This window comes from Artemia sp. Qi Xiang Cuo, chromosome 15 (assembly GCF_049724085.1).
Source record: "Artemia sp. Qi Xiang Cuo chromosome 15, ASM4972408v1, whole genome shotgun sequence".
NCBI classification, from domain to species: Eukaryota; Metazoa; Arthropoda; class Branchiopoda; order Anostraca; family Artemiidae; genus Artemia; species Artemia sp. Qi Xiang Cuo.
The window spans coordinates 37,932,444-37,954,025 of NC_142808.1; the positions used below are offsets into that span (position 1 = coordinate 37,932,444).

General features: G+C 37.3%; 2 protein-coding genes and 2 pseudogenes across 2 annotated transcripts in view; 1 reads left to right on the top strand and 3 right to left on the bottom strand.

Moving 5' to 3' along the window:
• The window catches only part of LOC148943638 (uncharacterized), a 308,181-nt gene that overhangs the window by 177,757 nt on the left and 108,842 nt on the right, over positions 1 to 21,582 (top strand). The gene's annotated exons all lie outside the window — the stretch shown is intronic.
• LOC148943654 (histone H2B-like) lies at positions 2,076 to 2,448 on the bottom strand (annotated as a pseudogene).
• Positions 4,390 to 7,085, bottom strand: LOC148943655 (histone H1-like). The gene is given in 3 exon segments (XM_089101744.1): positions 4,390 to 4,523; positions 4,526 to 5,005; positions 7,007 to 7,085. Coding segments are annotated over 3 exon segments (693 nt in total).
• On the bottom strand, positions 7,343 to 8,332 carry LOC148943656 (histone H4-like; annotated as a pseudogene).

Sequence of the window (21,582 nt, forward strand, 5' to 3'; positions counted from 1 at the left end):
CGATGGAATGTCATGAAAAAGCCGAGGCCCCCTTTTTTATTGTCTTCAACGATTCGTCGATAGATATTAATTTCTATGCAAGCAATTTGGGACCTGCCTCCGAAACAGGAGATTTTGAAAATTGAAGAGTTTTCTTCTTTTTTTTATAATGGTTTAGTATGGGTTCTTGTTTACCCGAGATTTTGCAAACCAAGGCCAGGAGCAATGAAAGCAATTTGACAGCAGAGCATTGCGGAGCGAATTGGTGCAGGCGCACCCATTTACTTTGCAGCGGGTGTATTATCCTCATTTATATGAAGATGTAGGATTTTGAGTGTTAAGTGTGTTACATGGCCATGAAAAGGACCGTTTTACAGCTTAGTATACCAATTAGACAAAAATCACACCTTCATTGCAAAAATTCAAATTGACTTAACGCTCTTACTCAGCAGGGTCGCCAGTGTAGAGGGAACTGGTTGACAGCGCTGTCATTCTTCTCAAAGCGATGGGGCATCCAAGGCTGTATATCCAGCTCCTTTCGTAGCAAGTACTTTCAGGAGGATGGTTGCAAGCCCAACCGTCCCTAGCTGCAATTAGTTCTCCGGTGGCTATCCGGATATCCAGAGGCACGTGAAGTCAGCTCTGCATGCGCCATGAATGCATGGGAGCGGACTTCGGACGAGCACCATTACCTCCAATAAAAATTCTTAAACTCAAGAACTGAATTTTTTATCATTTTCTCTGCCAAAATAGAATTGGAAAAGATATTTTTTTTCTCTTTACATCCAAATTTAAGGCGAAAAATATGTTTAACCTACATAAAGTTTTTAAACTAACCTATGGAATAAATAATTTTGAAATATAGAAAACTATAATTTTGAATTTTTCTGCTCCATATCATTAGCTCCTCCTGAAGAATTTTGGAGCCCTTTATGTCCTAGCTCTCTCATAGCTGTCTTCTCTACTATTTTATGAAGATCGTGAGCTATCCCTGTAGAGATATCCATCTTTTCTATGTCTCTTCTTTCGGTCTTCCTTTTCTGCCATATCGAACCTCCTTTTGCTGCCTGCCCTTTTTCTCTCCATTTCATCCAGATTGTCCTCTTCTATTTCGTTTTCCACGATTTCTAAATTTGCTACAATACTCTCGTATGAATTGCTGAGGTCATGATAGCTGCCATTACAAATTGCACAATCGCAATAAAAAGATATCTTTAATTCAAAGCTTTGATCCATGTTAGTATTGATTGATGAAACTCTAATTTTCAAATGAATGCTTCACTGTCCGTGTGTTTGGATTATATGAAGGAAAACACCGTACTCGGGTTAACATTTCTCTCTGCTCGAGCTAAGCAATTTCGGCCTTACTTGTGTTTGTTTGGAATTGCTTTATTCAAATTTTTGATTAGTTGGTGGGATTTTGATCAATGAAACCTATACTAAAGAATAAACAGGTCATTCTTCTATAGTTAGATATTTTTTTCATTGCTTCATCCATGCTAAATTACCAGCAAATGGGAACATAATTGTTTAAATCTTTCAAAAATGGTTTTCATTTTAATTTTAAACATTTTTTCTATTAATATAAACCCTTTAAATCGAATTTGTTTTTGTTGTTCGTAAAATTTATTACACAGGCTATCAGAAAATGTATTATAGATGCATGTGTGTTTGTGAATTCGTATTGAAATTAATTCTAAAACTCTGATTAAAAACATTGAAGTAAAGTAACAAAAAACGAGACCAAATTTTCAGGCCTGAAACAACTTCTTATACCAGACAAATCGCAATGGCTCGCTTTGGACAATACATCATATCTAGAGTTTAATTAAATATATAGTTGGTATTTTGGTTAGGTTATGTTTTTAATATAATGCACTCTGCGCGGCCCCCTTTCCATAATTCTTTGTGCTAGTTGTCATAGTTTTGTTATTAACGTATTATATTTTCATCGTAATTTGTTTTATTTCATTAGCATTCACAAAGCTAGGAGGAATGAAAGTATTTTGAGAGCATTTGAAATAAGGTCATAGCCCTTAAAAGGGCTGTTTGGGGTGGGCCCCGCTGATTGGGCGGTAATAGTCGCGGAAAATTCCTTATTTGGAGCTTGTGTATTTTGTTACAGCTTTAGTGCCTTCACTAACAGCGTGCTTGGTAAGTTCCCCGGGTTGGAGTAGCCTCACAGCAGTTTGAACCTCTCTGCTAGTGATGGTGAACCTCTTGTTGTAAAGAGCTAGACGAGAGGATTCCGCGGCTCTCTTTTTATAGAGATCATGGTCAAAGCTATTCAATACGCACAGTTCTTTTATATGCCCACCGCCTCAGTTATGATCGTGAGAGAGAACTTTGTTCTTGTAAATGGCATAGATGTCATTACTTTGTCGTTTCCTTTTCCTACAATTCTTAGTGATTTTTTTTTTACGCCTTACCATCTTTATTTGATGATTTTATTGAAGTTTTTTGAGCCATATTAAATTAAGTCTTGACAAAACCCAATTATCAAATGAATAGCGTTTACAAGTTACAACCCGCTTTTATACAAGCTTGAGTTCGCGCACAGATTTTTTGTCAGAGGAACTGAGTTCGTCGGCTGGAGTATAAATTGTTTGCGCTTTAGCTTTTCAAGATCAGACATCATTTATATTTGTTCGTGATTAGAGTCCGAGCGAATTTCGTATCCTAGAAACCATGTCAGGAAGAGGAAAGGGTGGAAAAGTGAAGGGAAAGGCAAAGTCCTGTTCAAGCAGGGCAGGTCTCCAATTCCCAGTGGGAAGGATCCATCGTCTTCTGAGAAAGGACAACTATGTGGAGCATGTTTGTGCAGACAGACCCGTTGACAGTGCAGAATTGTTGGTGTTGGGTTCTGCCGAGGTACGGTTGATTAATTGTACGGATTCACGTTACAGTAAAAAAACGCGTAGAAGTCATCGTCACCTTCAGAGTGAAATTAGGCCTAACATCGAACTGAACAAGCCCCTCTTGGGTTTTACATTTGACCAAGGTGGCATGGTGCCCCAAATTAACTCCATCCTTCGCAAACCTTAGACTGACCTAGCGCCAAAGGCGGCATTAATTATCAATTTGGTCCTAGGCCATACCCAACTATAACCAAAAAACCTGTTCATTTCGACAATGAAAAATACTTCCAATCTATACTGTTCCCACGTTTGACTTAAAAGGCTATATAATAAAGGAAACTGAACGTAAGAAAAGGGGGGGGGGGTGGGGTGCTCTAAAATTTATATCTTAACAATGCGAAAGAATTTACTGGAGGTGGAGTAAGTAATTGTCATTTATTTGTATTTCGAGTATATGTCAGTATTTTGAAACTTTAAGATAGAACGTTTAACACAGTTCATGTTTTTAGTAGTGTGTTATCTGTTCATTAAAAAACTCTACATGATCTAACAACACTATCTATATTTTTATGAAGAATATATTTCAGAAGATATATTACACCCCATACCATCACGACGCTTGAGTTTATTTCACTTGAGAAATAAGTCAAACTGATTGATTGCCCATTAAAATAGTGTATAGTAAGATTACGTAAGATTACGAGAGTAATGCAAATTCGTAAAGTTTAGAAGCAAACGCGCTGTGAAGTCATGGGGGTTACGCTTTTAATTTTTTTTCAGAAGAAAAGGAGGTTAAAAACAATGAATACACATGCTTTCATTCTTGATAAACTTAATTCTAATGAAAACATTTATTCATGAATCTAAAATTAGGCATTTTATTTCTTTTCGGTTTTTTGGACCAAAAATCATTCTGATACAAATCTCCTTCAGCAAACGGCCATACCACGTTGAAAGTACCCAGCCTCGTCAGATCCGGTAAGACATACAAAGTCGGGCAATGTAAAGAATTTGAGGGATGACCGCCTGGGACAACCTGTTTGTACATAAGTTAGTTAGTGTGATTTTTTTTTCTCGTTGTCACTGTAATTTTTTTTGACTAAATAAACTTAATTAATTATTCAAATTTAAAACCTCTGGCTATATATATTATACAAAAAAATAGAGCCTTAGCCCCCACAATTTGAAGGCGCTGCTCAACCCATTCGGCTATGACGAGGTATTTGTAAGCTTATTATTGTTGCCACTTTATTAATAAGCTTGAACCTTACGAGCCAGCCGTCACAATTAGTCCTGAAGATGTTGTTTTTTAGACGGTAAAAACGCAATATTAAAAAAGTAAATATTGTCGAACTAGTTTTATGCATGAAAATCAGCAGAATTATATTTACCAGTGAAAATTAGAAATTCTACTATAAAATTTCTCTAATATTAAATTTCGAGAGTAAAGTAGTCGAATTGATAGAAATTAAATTGTCTTTTTGATCTTGGTGTATACCCTCTTCGTTCACTAAAATGGGTGCTTAAGTGGCGCCATTATTTTTCTAAGATCTTAACATATAGTAAGAATGGTTGCTCGGAGGCCTCTGCGGGTGGGTCGATTAAAGTTATGGTACGGCTTTTTTGCAACAGTGGATTTCTTGGAAACCTTTACAGGTTTCTTGCTGCTAACCATAGGCTTGGTAACCTTTTGGCTGAAGTTGACTTTTTAACTGTAGTAGGTTTGGCTGTTTTCTTGACTGAGGCTTTCTTACCTGTGGGCTTGGCTGACTGTGCAGACATGGATTTGTTGGCCGGGACAGGCTTTACAAGCTTGAAAGAACCATTTAAGCCAGTACCTATTGGATTTATAACAATTCTATTTGCAAGGCAACGCATCAAAGCTTGATTAAGATGCATCTTCAAAACTTTTGCATCATTGACAACCTGAAAATTGGCCAGTATGTATTTGAGAATGGCTTGACGGCTAGATCCCCCGCGTTCTTTCAGGTCAGTAATGAATTTGGTGATCATTTCCGGGTAGTTCGGGTGGTTTGCTGGTGTTTTGGCCTTTTTATCCCCTGCAGGTTTTGCAGCCTTAGCTGGTTTTGAAGCCTTTGCTTTCTTTTCCTTCTTGGCTGGTGAAGCCATGCTCTGGGATACTACAGATGTCGGTGCCACTTCAGACACTTCAAATTTCTCTCAATATTCTCTCTATCACTAATGCGACTAAATCTCGAATGCATGCTTATTTTCGAAGTTTTACTGTTATAGTTCCCGGAACCACCGTACCAGGGTTAACATTTCTCTCTGCGAGCGAGCTAAGGAATTTGGGCAGCACTTGTGTTTGTTTGGAATGACTTTATTCTCATTTTTCATTAGGAGTTGGGATTTTGAGGAATAAAACCTATGTTAGAGGATAAGCATATCATTCTTTTATACGTACATATTTTTTTCATTGCTTTATACTTTCTAATTTGCCAGCAAATGAGCAGAGAATATTGGAAATCCGTCAAAAATATTTTTCAATCCTAAAAAAATCATTTTTACTAGGAATTTACATCATCGACGTCCAATTTTTATTTTTTACTAGTGAAATTCATTAAAAGTGCTTTCAGATAATGTAAGATAGATTCTTGTTATTTTGTAAATTAGTAGAGAAATTTAGAAGCACAAACTCAATAAACCAAATGACGCTAAAGCTCTAAGACTAGATCTCAAATTTGGGGTATTGTTAATTAACTTTGTAGTCGATTTAAATTAATGGTATGGGCCATATAGTTGGAAATTTATAAAAACGTACCTAGAGGAGGAGTTGTTTAGAAATTAATGGGGGAGGGGACAGAGGCTTCTAAATGGAAGTAAACTGCTTTTATTTGTTACGATCACATTATATATAAAATGTTCAATATACGTACCACTTGAAACAGAATTATTTGAAACCTGAGAAATGTCCTTTATTACAGTATATTTTCGAGTTTTGCCTAAAAACTAACAATAGGAATTACAAACTAGCCTAATTAACAAAAAAAAAAAAATAAAGAAATAAAGATAACAATCCGACACATTAAAAATCTTTACATTTATATGAATAAATAAGTAAATTATGACTGCTTTTTAGGTTTTTGTATCTAAATTTGCATTAGTGGTGGTACAGCGAGGATATAAAGAGGACAGGGAGGCTTCTCAGAGTAAGCATCTCTGATTTTTATTTTACCAGGATCCCTCTAGCACGACAGTTTAAAAAATGAAAAAGATGAATCAAAGAATCTTGGATGTTTTTTTTTTCGAAGCAAAGGCTTTTAATGCTTATGGAGTCTTGTATTTCAAAAGGTCAAAAGTAGTGCTGGGAAGAACCAATATGTTCAATGCTTAATTGGTTTTTTTTTTTCCTTCTTTTAAACGCAAAGCATTTGCTTAATATATGTTAGGCTTAGAAACTCAAGTTACCCTTTTGCCAACAAAAAAAAAGAAAAGGATAAGAAACATAATATGTTCCATATGAGAATAAAACTCTTTATGAGGGATGGGATAAGAAGGATAATGGACTTTCAAGGACTTGAAATTTCAATAGTGAGTACCAGCTATAAAAGTCCATTTGTTTGTATGGTACTTGTGCATTATATGGTACACACGACAGAAGTCAAGTTTGGTTAATGCTAATGAAATATAATAAAATAGGATGAATATATAATAGTTAAACAAATTTGAAACAAATTTGGGCTATATATTTGCACATTAGGGGGTAGGGAGGGGGTGGGAGGTAAGGCATAACTTATATTAAATACTTAACCTAGGTACCTTTCCCCCCCCTAAATCCCAAAAAACAATTGTTTAAATATTGTAAACTCATTGAGAAACCACGCTTTCCAATCATTTATCTCTTGCAAATAGCCGTTTGACGGGTTTCGTGTCTGGTTTCCTTGATACGGTCTACAGTGGTGTGTACCATATTGTACACAAGTACCGTTTTTATTGTCCAATCTCTAAATTATAGTCAGTCGGGTGCCTTTTCTTATAGTTTGAAACTCCTGATTCAGTTTATAAGAAAATTACTTTGCTATCTAAAATTTTGCCAGTTTTTCATACTTTTTTATTAACTGCATATAATTAATGCAATACTTTCGTCCAAATTGTAAGGTCCAGGGTTAATTTGGTAAGAGTAACAACATATTTTCCTCCGTTCGTACTTGCTTTATTCAAACATGAAAGAAACGTCTTGTGCAGTCTTGTGCAAATAGCAACAATTATTTCTTTGAACAATTCCATTGTGAGAATGCAAACGTTATTCAAATATGAAAAGAAAAGCTAAATACAGTAAAATAGCGATGGTAATTTCTTTGCATAATTCTAATTAGATATTACACCTGAGACGAAAAGAAAAAAAAACTATTTACTGACATTTTGAAAGCACAACAAAGAAAAGGCTCATAAAACCTGGACTAGGAAATGTTTATAAATTTGTTGGCCTTTAAAAGGCCGTTGGGTAGGGGGACTGGGACGATTTAAAACGCATTTGGAAACCATTAACCACCAAAGCTATACAATGTACGACCTTGACGCTTCAGAGCGTAAACTACATCCATTGCAGTTACAGTCTTTCTTTTGGCATGCTCTGTGTAAGTGACAGCATCAAGAATAACATTTTCTAGAAAAAACTTTAAGAACGCCTCGCGTGTCGTCGTATAGTGGGACGGATAGTCGTTGTACACAAACACGACTAGCCAGTCTTCTAATAGCTTGAGGGGTAAGTCATGTGATAGTATCACTTAGAACTTTAAGATGTCACTGTGCAACACCATGTCACATACCCTGTCCTCGTTTTCCTCTGCAGGACATATTGAATTCACTTTCGTAGCACACAGCTGTAAAGATTTTGTCAAACTAATAAATTTTCTTGAAAACCCGTTTATTTTATATTACAAAAGTCCTTCCCCACAAAATGTTATACATAATTCTAACTTTGGACCTAGGCCCTACCCCAAATTAACCAACAGCCCTTTTAAGGGCTACAAATTAATTGAATGACACTATAGCATTTGACCACGGGGGAAGGACAAAAATATAAAATTAAGGAAACTGAACGTAATAAATGGGGGGGGGGAGGGCCTAGGTCCAAAGTTAGAACTATTTACGCCTTGGACTCTTTTTAAGTCTTATTATGTATAAGGAAGGCTTGAATGTTGGGAAAAACGCCTCCTTGGGCAATGGTAACCCCCGAGAGGAGCTTGTTCAGTTCTTCGTAGTTTCTAATGGCAAGCTGATTGAAGGTGACGAGGAATGAGACGCGTTTTTTTATGGTCCATTTCAGGATGACCAGTAAGCTCAAGGACCTCGTCAGCGAAATATTTCGTCATTGCTGCAAGGCAAACGTTTCCACCTGCACCAACTTTCTCAGCCTAGTAGACTTATCTCTGAAGACGGTGGATCCTTCCCAATTGGAATGGAAGACCTGTCCTGCTTGAACGGGACTTTGCCTTTCCCTTCACTTTTCCACCCTTTCCTCTTCCTGACATGGTTTCCTGGCATACATATTTTAGAAAACGAGGCAAAATCAGGAATATAATTTGCAATGAAAGAGACCTCCATATGCAGTTATGCTATTTTTATTAGGAGCTGGCGGCAAATCTGGAAAAAAAAGTGGTGGAAATTCCACACAAAATAAGCTGAATAAAGACAGCTTATGAATTTCTTTCTTTGAAGGTGTAGTTGTGTCTTTGGGATCAAGCATATTTCTTGTGTTAGAATTTCTACAGATGAAATATATCGTAAAATTTTAATAATTGGTTTTGCTTATTTATTTGAAAGTTTCAACGTGGCAATACTGACGAAAATGTGAAAATGCCATAATAACTTCATAAAATTTTGAAACAACCAAAAGAAAAATCTTAGAAAATCTATTTTTTCAGAAATGAATAGAATTAAGGTTTGTTCAGGGAGGCAATTTTTTTTATTTTGATTTCCTTGGTGCTTTAATGGCGTGAGAGCTGGAACGGTTGGAAATTTTTTTACTGCCCAAAGCAGCTGTCCAGCACCTCATCAAAATGCCTTCAATTCCAAGATTGCCCAATATGATTGCATTGACTATGTAAGTAGAGAGCTATCTTATACTCGTGACAGGGCTCCTTATATGGGCATAGAATACTGACAGGGCTCCAAATAAGGGCATAGCCTCCCTAGGGAGAATGATTACGTAATGGGGTCAATGACCTCTTTTTCCAAGGTCGATTTATTTGATGTTTCTATGTGTAATAACTCCAGGGCGAAGGTTGCACATGCGCATTTAATTCTAACGGGAACAATGTTATTGATCTAGGACTCGAGGGGGAAGTGAATTTCCGAGAACTTGATTGCGTAATCGAAGGGAGAGTAGATTTTCGAGAACTTGATTTCGTCATCGATTGGGAATTTTATTGATCCGATAACGGGAAAACAGGATCACGTGTATCCTAACGAATCAGGGACAGTCTAGAGTCAGCAGTCAGAGTGAAAGGATTGAAAAAATGAATAAATTTGAGAAAGAGAGAATTAGATCAAATCTAGTGTTTATGGAAATACATTTGATTTTGGATGATGTTTTTCTCAAGTTATCTCTTCAACGCAGGATAATCTCTTGTCAGGGAACATTTGACAATATAATGAGGAGTTATTCTCCTCAATTGGACTATTGTATGACACTATTAAAATGTGATTCAAAAATTTATAGCCAATTTATTGATATATTAATTGAAACAACACAGAATCATATTGTAGATATACTTTTGAAAACATTGCCAATGGATTCAATATAGATGGCTCCCCCCACCATTCGAAAGAGGTAACGTCACAGAGTTACTCCTCTCTCCCCCCATTTCCCTCTCATTGAATTTATCGAACGAAGAGGATCAGTTTCGTTTTAGCTGTGAGTGAGTTGACATCGGAAACCGAAAAATGTTCTATATATGTCCATTGTGCATGTACACTCTTGGCAGTTGGAATCGATGTGAGAATTGTACAATTATTGATGACTATAGTGAAAAGTGTAAATTATGTAATCCTTGTAAATTACATAGAGGTTATTCAGTACAAATTAAAGGATGTAATTTATGTCTTGAAGAGGTTTGTGACTCACACCCTAGAGGGCACCTGTGCTCCAATTGTCACTATGATAAATGTGATCAGTGGCAGAATACTTACACCGCTATGATTGGGAAGAATCTCACACGTGATTTCAGTTTATTTCTACGAGATTGGTATCGTCGCGGATTTAAATTATTCTGGGAAGAGGAATCTGGTCTACGATTCAACTGTTGGGGTAACAAGACAATCTGGTTTCTACGTCATCGCTGTGATGACAATGCCTACTATGACTATAAACCAAGTGATTTTTATTTGGCTGTGACCGAATGTGATTCACCATTTGAAAACACTGTGTGTGATATTGCTTCAAATAGACAGATTGAAACTCTTGAATTTCATAATATGAATGCAAATAGTATCATTGACTATACAAAGAGATATGACAAGAGTGAAGTTACATTGTACTGTAGAAAATGTGACCCTGACTTTGCAGTCAATCAAGATCAATATACAGCGAATCCAAATGGTTTAACAGCATTAGTGGTTCACGACAGTTGCCTATACATCGAAGATGAAGAAATCTAAAGTGAAGATTCAAAGACATTGTTGTATATATATATATATACATTTTATTAATAAACAAATTCACAAACATTTTTTAAGCACTTTACTCTTAGGGCACTGAAATCAATACTATATAGGTCTGAGAGGATATTTTCCACTAGAAAGTCGTTCAGACGTGGATTGTCACCATAAATAGGGAGAAAGTGCTTGTAAGTATAGCCACGACATCGGAACACAAAATATAGTAGCGCATGGAAGCCACAGCTTTTAGTCGTTAGATCCTGCACCCTATTCCGATTTTGAATAATAGTTTTCCCACTACTCTCAATATAGTTGCTGATGTGGGGTGCGTAGAATGTATAGGGTAGACCAAGAGGATAAAAAAATTCAATCGTCTTCATTGTTTGAAAGATGCACAGCCAATGACCCGTCAGCACAGTCGACGGACTGCTATTAACAATAATCAAGGTATTGTTGACACTTTGAATTTTTCCAAGAAATTCCGAGGGCAGACAATAGGATTTGTACTGGGACATGTAGGGGTCCATTTTAAATACACTAATTATTTGACTGGTGTTCATGGCGCCAAGTCTAGTAGAACACTGCCTTCGGGAGTGATTTCCCAATAGGTTTCATATTGATTTAGTGAGATTAGGGCAAGACTCTCAGCCAATGGGTTGGTAAATGTACACTCTACACGCACAGTCCCTGTACGTACTATACTCAGATCCTGTGTACCCGAAAAATCCAGTACAATGATACCATGTGTTTTAGCAAACATATCTTCGGTTATACCATTTTCAAATAGTTGAGAGTCATGATCTAGGGTTTGCATGGTCAACTCGTACAATGATCTATAGGATCTTTTAAAAGATAGATTGTAGAGTGGGATGCCGTTTACTTTGCACACAAGAGATGAAAGTCCAAACATCTCGAATTTATGTGGGCATTCAGTCCCTGATCCTATTGCACTAGCGCTTTTTACAAATGTCAACGCTAGTTTTGACGGGATTTCCCCATTGATAAAGGTTGAATCGGTGAAGTGGAGCGAACCCATGGCAATATGGCATGGATTGGTGATTGTATGTGGACCAAGTAGTTTAATATTGTTGCCAGTGGATCTCAGTTTTTCTACTGCCAATGCAGCTGATCTCAGGGCCTTTTGTTTGTGTACATGAAGTACTGCCGAGGTGAGGGAGAGACTTACATCTAGATTACCAGCAAGTTCCTTTCTCAATATGAACTTGGAGGGTGCAAGCGTTAGTTTTATATCCACTTTAACATTGGGCGGCAGCCATTGGGGTATATTAAATATTTCATGATATATATAATTTCGGAGACCACACTGCCTTTCCATGACGATAAATAAAAGTTCAAATAGGGATAAAATCCTTTTAATAGACAGTGATGATAGAAATTCACAAAAATACCAGATATTTCGGTCACATATACAGTGACCGTCATCAGTTACTACTGATGACGGTCACTGTATATGTGACCGAAATATCTGGTATTTTTGTGAATTTCTATCATCACTGTCTATTAAAAGGATTTTATCCCTATTTGAACTTTTATTTATCTTCATGATATATTTTTCCAACTAGATGTAATTCACTAGTTGTAGCATTTTTAAGTGCATCTGTACTATCAGTATTAGTAATGTATTCATATCCATTGGAGGTGCCTCTCAATTCCTTGTATGACTTGGGTGTCATCAGCATGAATTGCATATAGCTTGTATAATTTGAGAGATTTTTGCTTGTGCTCACCAGCGTGCCATTGATGTAGACACTAACTTGACGAAATAAATTATGTAATATACAATTTTCATAGGATAGTCCATCGCCCCGAACTGGCATTGTATTATCGGATTTCCGGACTTTCATTTGCAAATCTATAAATTTTGAAGACATGTCCATAAATTAGTCTTCATTGGAATAAATTTGAAAGTGGATATTATCGGAGAGGGGTTGTTGTGGATAAAATTGTTCATAGTATACATGCTTGACACTCATATCAACATTTTCAGCATTGAATAGATTCAATGAGGCGGTGATTGAAGGTTGAGAATCCTTATGCGGTAGGTAGGACATTTTAGGAGAAGAAATCTAGTTTCGATCTGACAATTCTATTCTTCCTGGGACTTCTGTTTACACTACGTGTCGGCTTTTTTCTTCTTTTCTTTGACAAGGGGGATGTCTTACGTTTCCGACCTGAGTGGAGACTGATGAGTGATGCGTTGTTTCTTGACTTTTTTAAGCCTTGACCATTTTGTTTTAATTTCTCAAGAAGGGTTCGCGCACTGGACCTAAGATTTTCCGAAGCACTTTTTTTTCAATCTTTGCCAGAGCCCCAATCATATACTGTAAATGATACAAAATCTGTTGCAGCCAGTACAAGATATTTTCTAGCCAGTGGTAGTGAAGAGCGAAACAGCTTAGCAAACCAACTGCCAAGACCGTAGCCAGACATTGACTAGCGACCCTTTTAGTAGTCCATTCCATTGCCCTGTTGTCTTGGGCCAAGAGTATTAACATAGCAGTCAATATCAGGACAAGTGAAGACCACTTTTTTATTAGACATCTTGTAGTTGAACGATGGGTCGAAAATGGCGTGTAATCACAGCCAACCATTTTGAAATTGCTATTGGATCACCCAATTCAGTTCTTAGTGTTAACTGACAGAGTTCCAAATAGGAAGTGTTTACGGGGATATACTGAAGATGCTTTATATTATAATGATGAATATGTTCCTGAGTGGTTTTTCGTTCAAGAACTCGTAGGAGGGGAACATTTGAATTACCAACCCGAGATGTTTCCACACATGAAGCATAGAGAAATATACAAGTGTCTGTAGAGAAGGCAGGCGGGTAGTCAACGAAAATGAAATTAGTGTTTCCGGCACTTTTACCATTGATTATATTGAGCTTAAAGCCAAGAACATCCTTTAGATTATCATTGAGGATAACCATTTCGTTGGCAATAGGTAAACTAATGTAGATCTTGCCCTCCTCCTTTGAATAGTTGAAATGAAAAGCTCCTTTTTTACGAGCGAAGATTCTTTTATTAATGGAACGACATAAATCATTCATACAGGTGAGTTCTTCGTAGGGTAATTCAATATATGGATAATCCAACCAATTGATTTTTTGAATTTGTTCTTGATCACCTGGAGATGGTGGCAAGAAGAAGAGTCTACCTTTAATATCACATCTATGATCCTTTCTCAGGATTTCAACAGAACTTTTGAGAATATAATTGGAGAGGGACGCTTCATACCGTCGAATTTAATGACGGGGGAGAGTTTTGTCCAAAATTCACTTGTTTTATTCAGATCATTGTAGAGAGGATCGGAAACATTGGACATGAAAGTCACATAGAAATCATTGGGCATTGTTAATGTCTTCAGCACTGATCCAAGAATCAAAATCTGAGTTGTATCCTAGCCAGCGAACAAGCAACTGTCTCTTACCATGGCGTGTACGACTCTTTAATATCTTTTCAATTTGATACATTTCGCTAGTGTTTCTAACTTTTTGCAGCTCATATTCATAAAAACCACCGAGAATCTCATCATTTTTGGTGTCTCGTAGTCGATATGTTATGGGTATGGTGTCTAGGATTTTGGACACTTTAAAAAGTTCAGTGCTCCATATATAATTTCCCTTTTCAAAAATATTGGTGGTTCTATTAATTCGAACAGTATCACCAACATTGAATTTCTTCTTTTTTTTCTCTTTTTCACCCTTGGAGTATTGCTTTAGAAAAGCATCAAATGTATTTTCATTGTAGTGAACATCCCGAGGGCTTGAGTTGGACAGAGATCGATGGGGTCGTTGATTATAAATCAACATGATTTTATCTAAATCCTGAATAAAAGCCGGTGTATTTTTCAATGTGCAATATCTTGAAATTAAAATTCGAATCGTTCTTATTAATCGTTCAGCCAATGCATCCTTTATCGGGCTGTGACTCTGATAAAGTGTTGTATTATATTTCAAAACAACCTTTTGCACATGGGGATTAACAAATTCACTGCCACGATCCGATTGAATTTTTCTATACGAATCCTGTTCTAGAATACTTTCAATGGCCCTAGCAACTTCAACACCTCTCTTTGACCGCAGTGGAATGGCATATGCATAGCGACTAAAGACACTGATTGCCACCAGAATATATTTGTAGGGCGCATTGTGACGCTGTTGAAGTGTCTCTAAAGTTAAGAGATCCATGTGCATTATGTGCAGAGGGAAAAAGGTTTTAGTTTGTCGATAGTGGTTACCACGACGCCTCCGATTCCAATGCAGTGTGTAACTCGGTTCATTTTTTAGATACTCCTTCGCCTTTTTCAATGTGGTGCCGGAGACAGCTTTGGAAAGTGTTTTGGGCGAACTTAAACTCCCCGCTTCGCCAATATTTTCATATACACCTTTCAAAACTTCATCCATTTTGAGCGTAAACACGTAGTGTAATGTCCACTCCACTTTTGCACACTGGCGGGCGAATCAATTCGTCTTCGCTTTTGACTAGCAGCCACAGGTGTTGTAAAATCATTGCTGCTGCTGATAGTATCTTCAAATATTGAATCTTCTTCTTTTTTAAATGGTGTTGGAGGAGGAGGACTATATTCTCTTAGTTTCTTTAGAATTTGCTTATTGCCAATAAGACTTTTGGGGAAGTTTGATACACATAGAAAGGTGTATAGATTATCGTCAAAGGATAAGAGGCCTTTACGATTCGTCACCATATCACAAATTAAATCAACTAGATTATAACTCTTTCCCTGAAGTATAATTCGTTTCCCTGCGCTATCGACTTGAACTTGATCGCCAGTGTCCAACATGAGATAAGATAATACTCTTTTACTCTGTTCACGATTGGTCACTGGCAATAGGTTTCCAATTTTCAATACAATTGAATTCAATTCCTTCTCCTTTGATTGTGCAGAATCTTGAGGAGATGTTTCCTGTTTAGAGGGATCAGTGACGACAGTGGGTCTCTCACGATAAGGTTTATGTTTGTCCACACGTCGCTATGCATATCGAAGTAAAAGCAGTTTTTTGTCATCGGAAATATTATCATAGTTAATGAATTTGCTTAGATATTCTTTAAAATGTTCGACGGGTGAGAGGACAAGTTCAAATGGTTTCAATTTATAGGGTTTTGCCATTCTCTCTCTAGAGAAACCTGTTTACAAGTCCTTCAATTATCGGCAGTAAAAGCGTGAAAAAGCTACCACCTGCTTGAAGGAGCCGTGTTCTTTTAAAATTTTCACCCTTGTTTTTAAAATCCCATGCGCGTACACTGGAACGATGTGGCTTTGTGTGTTTTCTAAAATCATCTGGCAGTTGAAAATTGCCCTCAGTTAAATTTAAACAAAGTTCAGATATTAGATTAATGAAATCATTGTCAACCCCATGTTTGAGTATGGCCTTCCTAAGCGAAGGTTTTGAAGTGCTTAAAACGGAAAAACAAATGCCGTTGTTCATGTAGTTTCTTCAGTGTCATAATGGCAACTAATAGCCTTTTCTACTGTTCACCGGAATATATACTGTAATTTAATTGTTGAAAATGTCAGTGACTACACGTAGATCCTCGGGCGTGCTCTGATTAAGATCCAGCAAAATGTAACCGTAGGGATTACTAGTCGCCTGAGTGTACGCTGACAACAGAAATTTAGGGGCGCCGGGGTATATCTGCTTATTGAGAGTTATGAGTGAGCTAGAATCACGAAAGACTCAATAGATAATATAGACGGTGCAATTCAAAGCAAGGGTTCGCATGCATTTGCACTGATAAAACAGATTGTGTAGAACCAGAGCAATAGAAATTTGTTCATTGTGGGAGCAAACGGTGAATAGCTGTATTATTTCATGCTATAACTTTTCAATAGAATCAGCCAAATCGTCAATAATTAATCACGAGTGTGAATCAATACAACTGAAAATATCAAATCCCCGAATGAATTGTATTGGGATGGTTGTGGCAATTGCTTTTATTTTATCATGGGACCCCTGCCATATACTATAGCAATAGTAGATTTTTTTCGGCTTTTCCAAAAACATTTTATCGCAATTTTGAATTATTCTAGCTAAAAGCGTTGTTTTCACCGACATTGAGGGTCCACACAGAAACGATCTGAAGGGTGTTTTAAATTGATACATGCTGTTGGGGACAACAGTCGGACTACAACTAACTGTAAATCATATGTGTCCAATGAATAAGTAGCAATAATTTTTCCCATAGATCTATATATTCAAGAACAAGAAAAAGCAATATTTCATGACAGCATTTATTTCGACACCGCATGAAAACAAATATTTGCAGTCAACATGAACTGCACAACGATAAAAATAATAACACTTGTTCAACAAGAACAATTGACAAAATTTCATGGTAAACATGAAAACTCTATTTGTTCAACATTAAAGCACTTATTGTCATCTTAAACACTTTTCTGTACAAAAAAAAACAACAAACACTTTTCTATACAATAACACTTTTTGTACAACAGAAAAAATAGACACACTTGGAACAATAGCACAGTTGAACATTACAGTGAATTTAAAGGTGGGAGACCCCCCCCCCGGGGACCGCGGGGCCGAAGCTCAGCCGGCCGCGGGCGGGATCCCCCCCCCTGGGCGGCCGCGGGAAGGGACCCCCCCCTCCCCCCGGGAGCCGCGGGGGTGAAAACCTACAATAGTTGTCGTCACTGCAGGTTAGTTGAGGTTGGGTTAGTGGTGATGGTTAGATGAGGTTGAGTTAAGGTGGTTAGATTGGGTCAGCTTAGTTAATTTATGTACAGGTTGGGGTGGAGGTTAGTCAGGTTAGGTTAATTTATCCAGACCAAGTTGATTGCGATAGTCAATGCATTCAACTCGGTCTGAAATACGGTAGTGGCCATGAGGTAGGACAGTCACACCATTCTCGAGCACATAGACCTTGTCGGATATACACGACATTGCATTCTTTTCTACTCTTACAGTATAATTTCTATATTGTAGAGAGCGAATTGCAAGCACTTGTGCTCTCGGCACTAGGCTACTTTCTACACAGTCTCTGTACACGCTCATGTTAAAATTGCTCTTTACAAAATGTGTAGGCACCCCTTTACACGCCTTCTTTTCTTCCCCACTATGAGTTTCCACGCAATAGACTTTGGGACCCGGGAACACCCCCCTGGATATCAAATCACTCCCCGTCTCTGATTTTAATTTTAATAGTTGGTCGGGGGCTTGACGTTTCACCAACTCGGGGTAGAGTGATGGACTCCAGTTGGTGAAATTCATCCACGAGCTGATGTGCACCCCCTTTTACAAATCACCCGATAAATCTTCAGTCCCATTTACCTTTAACAGCAGAGAAGCTGTATCACCATAGTAAACTTGAACCTCCCCCTCCCGTGGCCATTGCACCTTGCACACATTGTAAAAGAACGACAACATGAGCTTTTTGGAAATTTCCAGTACTGAACTGCCTCCTGCGATATTCTTGTTCAGTACCACATTTCGCTTTCGCCTGTGTAGAAGAACCATGTCGGCATCTATGCTCGTGAACAATGTAAAATTGGGGTCGGCAATAATTCGTGCACACTCTAGAGGGTCAGTCACGACGTCGCAGCGAGATCTATTACGAACGCTTTCACACATTTTGCCAAACGCTGAATTTAGAATGAGCTTATACATTTCCTTCTCCACCTTTGAATTTGCCCTAGAGCGTTTATAGACAAAGGTGTCGATAAACGTTTTCAAGTAGGGTCGCTGATTGAACTGTAGGACCCTGTGTATTTTAGTGATCTTGAAACCGTTGCTCACCATCCAGTGCCACAGCACATGGTGAACAACGATATTCTCTTTAGGGTCCAAATCAGCAATCAGTTTCTGTTTAGAGGGTGTCCAGTGCATCCCCATATCCTCAACCAATGAATGATTGTAGGGGCTCAGAGAGCCCCTGCTCACGGGCCGATTGATACAGGGAAAGACAAAATCTTTGACTGAGTCGTGAAGCGCCAGCGGAATGTGACCATCAACTTCAAAGAACCATCCATGTGGCCCATTGTCCTCGACGGTGGTAATGTCGGGGACCTCACAAGGATTCTCAAGCCAGTGATTGTTCCCACACGGCAAAGAGTAGTGTGACATTGCCGAGGGGTAAATCGAGTTCATGTCCAGGAACACTGCATTTGACTTTGCACCTCTGCTTTGTCCACTCAGGTCGGTTGATAAGACGTGATACCCGTGAAAAACGTACCCACCCCGCAATGAAAATTCTACAAAAAGGTGTTGCTCTACATCGCTGATTAGGCCTATTTCCTCCCTGCTAATTTTTAAAATTAAATCCATCACTAAATGGGGTGTAGAAAAATAATAGCCTATATCTAACCCGAACTCTGAATAGATCTGGTCTGTGTTCTTACAGATTATATCTAACAGAGTTAGAACGTCACTGGCCAAGTACAGTCTACAATAATCCCACCCATTTTTACAATCCCCCTTGGACCACACCTTCTTGGCAAACTCATACTCCTCGGCTGTGCATTCACTGTTGGTCAGTGAATTGTAAAAAGCTTCAATTGTCTAAGGGGGGGGTTTTCCTTTGAAAATAATGGTCAGTGGAGTTTGGTTAGTTAAGGCTAATTCTAATGGGGGGGTTTTCCTTTGGAAAGTGTTCTTATCTTTGTTTGGTTAGCTAAGGCGAATTCTAATGGGGGGGTTTTCCTTTGGAAAGTGTTCTTATCTTTGTTTGGTTAGCTAAGGCGAATTCTAATGGGAGGGTTTTCGAAACGACTAATTCTTATATCTTTTTTGAGAATTTCCGATTAATTTATCCAATGGGAAATTTAGTTGAGCTCTTGGTTAGCGTTCCGCGAGTGGCTTACCTGAGTGGAGGCAGAACATCTAGAGTGGGGAGCTTAATCTAGGAGTACAGGTTGGGAGCTTATATTAAAGGCCATACTGACTCGAAATCAGATTGATGAGTTTCAGTTTTCCTTAGGAGCGAGTGGAGCCACAAGGACTATCGAGCTTGAGAAATATCAACACAAGAGAGTAAAATAAAATAATGATGCATTTATTGTACTTACATAATAGTCTCAGAGTTATTGTTTATATCAAAGAATTCACAACCTAGTAACTGATTCAAAGTTATTATACTTCAAAATTTTATTATAACGCAATCATGATGTAAAACTCCAATTGAACTCAAACTAAAAACTGTAGAAGACAGTACAGTACTCAAACTAAGACTGAAAATAGACTGGCGCAAAATTGTTAAGTTCTAACTATCTATCCTCTGCAACTATGCCCGAGGTTACGTTTAGGCGTTGCTAAAAGTATATTTTCTCAGTCCTTATTGGCTGCACTATTGTCCTACATTACTATTGGACTGGCTTGCACCAATGAGCTACTCGGGTTTAATTACAGTTTATGAGTTTTAATATGTCACTCTGGAATTTTTCTAGCAACTAAAAATTCTACACTGCAATATTTTGCTAACAGGTTTCGCTTAATTTATGACTTTTAAGCTATCACTTTGGGATTTTTCGAACGATCGAAGTTTTGTATTGTAATATTGTCCCAGCAGGGTGTCGCGTAATTTTAAGAGGACGTATATTTTGTTTATTTGAAAGTTGGTAAGTGATAATACTATTTAACTTCACTAATATACTCAGGTGTTAAAATTAGTCTCCAGAACAAAGCAATTAGCTTAAGCAAATATTTTACATCTCGAGTGACTACTTTTTTTTGCATTGTAAATCTTACTTTCTTGTCAGTTTGGTATTTTCGAGCGCTTATTATTTGAACACAGGTGTTAATCACCTGTCGTGTAAGATTTGATCAATCTTATATTTATTGGATACTTTGGAGACGGGGGGTCGGATTTACTTGTTGCGTTTTCTGTGGGAAAGATTTTTTGTTGAATCAACTACGTTTATTTCGGTATTTTAAATTGAACACTTGATATTTGTTTGATTTATAGGTTACTAGAATTTTTGAATTAACATTCTTGGGTGATGTTATTTTACTGGGGTAACTTTAATTGGGGAATTTTGATGTATATTTTTTGAGAATCCATCCCATTACATATCATCCATCCCACTTTTAACGATGTCCTCATCGTTGTTACGCTCCTCCCACTTTCGAATTTGATTTTTTTTTTTTTAAATAATTTATTTTGTACTTATTACTTTAATTAGCTACGCTTTGGTAATATTAATATATGTTCTTTTTTTTTATATACTTGATTGCTCTGCTAGACTATACATGTAACAACATTACTTTTAAAGTTTATGGTCTACTCACTCGATTTGGCGAAGGGGCCAAAGAGTTTCTACATTAGGTTATGTGATTATATAGTAATTATTATTTCCTCCACCTAACACTAAGTTTACCTTCACCTGATACGATTATCTCATCACTGAAAATGGTACATTTTGCCTTTCTAATACTCGACTTTACTTTCACCTGACGCTAAAATGACACGATTAAATTTTTATTCCTTCACCTGATATGATAATACTTCTACTTAGTTTTAACTAATCTAAGTTCGGCATTAATAATTGCTTTATTACTTAACGTGATACATGTTTGCTACTTCTAATGCTAATTTATACTTCCACCTGACGTTACATAGGCACGATTATATTACTATCCCTTCACCTAATATTAAAATTCCTTCACCTGATGTTCTAATACTTCTATATGGCTCCAACTAGTTAAGTTCTGCTTTTGTAATTATTTTGTTATTTAATGCGAATTCATGCGTACACCAGACGCTATGTTGGTATGATGGGTATTTGATTTCAAAAAAGCATCTAGTTACGTCTAAAACATATAACTGCATCTAAAATTTTAACACACTAAAATTAAAATAATTTGCAAGAAAAAGTTTGACACATTAATAGATTCTGATATTAATGTCTGATTGCAACACTGAGCTTACGTAATTTACACTGATTTTCATATTTTATGAAAAGCTCTTTATGTTCATTAAAGTTATTAGCTAGATACATAAGATTTCACACTTACTTCATCATTCTACGTGTCTATATTACTCACATACGTTTTCACTCTACTTTGGGCTTCAGTTCACTTAATTACTAGGTTGGCTAATTGTTCATGGTTTGTCTTCTTGGTGTTTTGCTT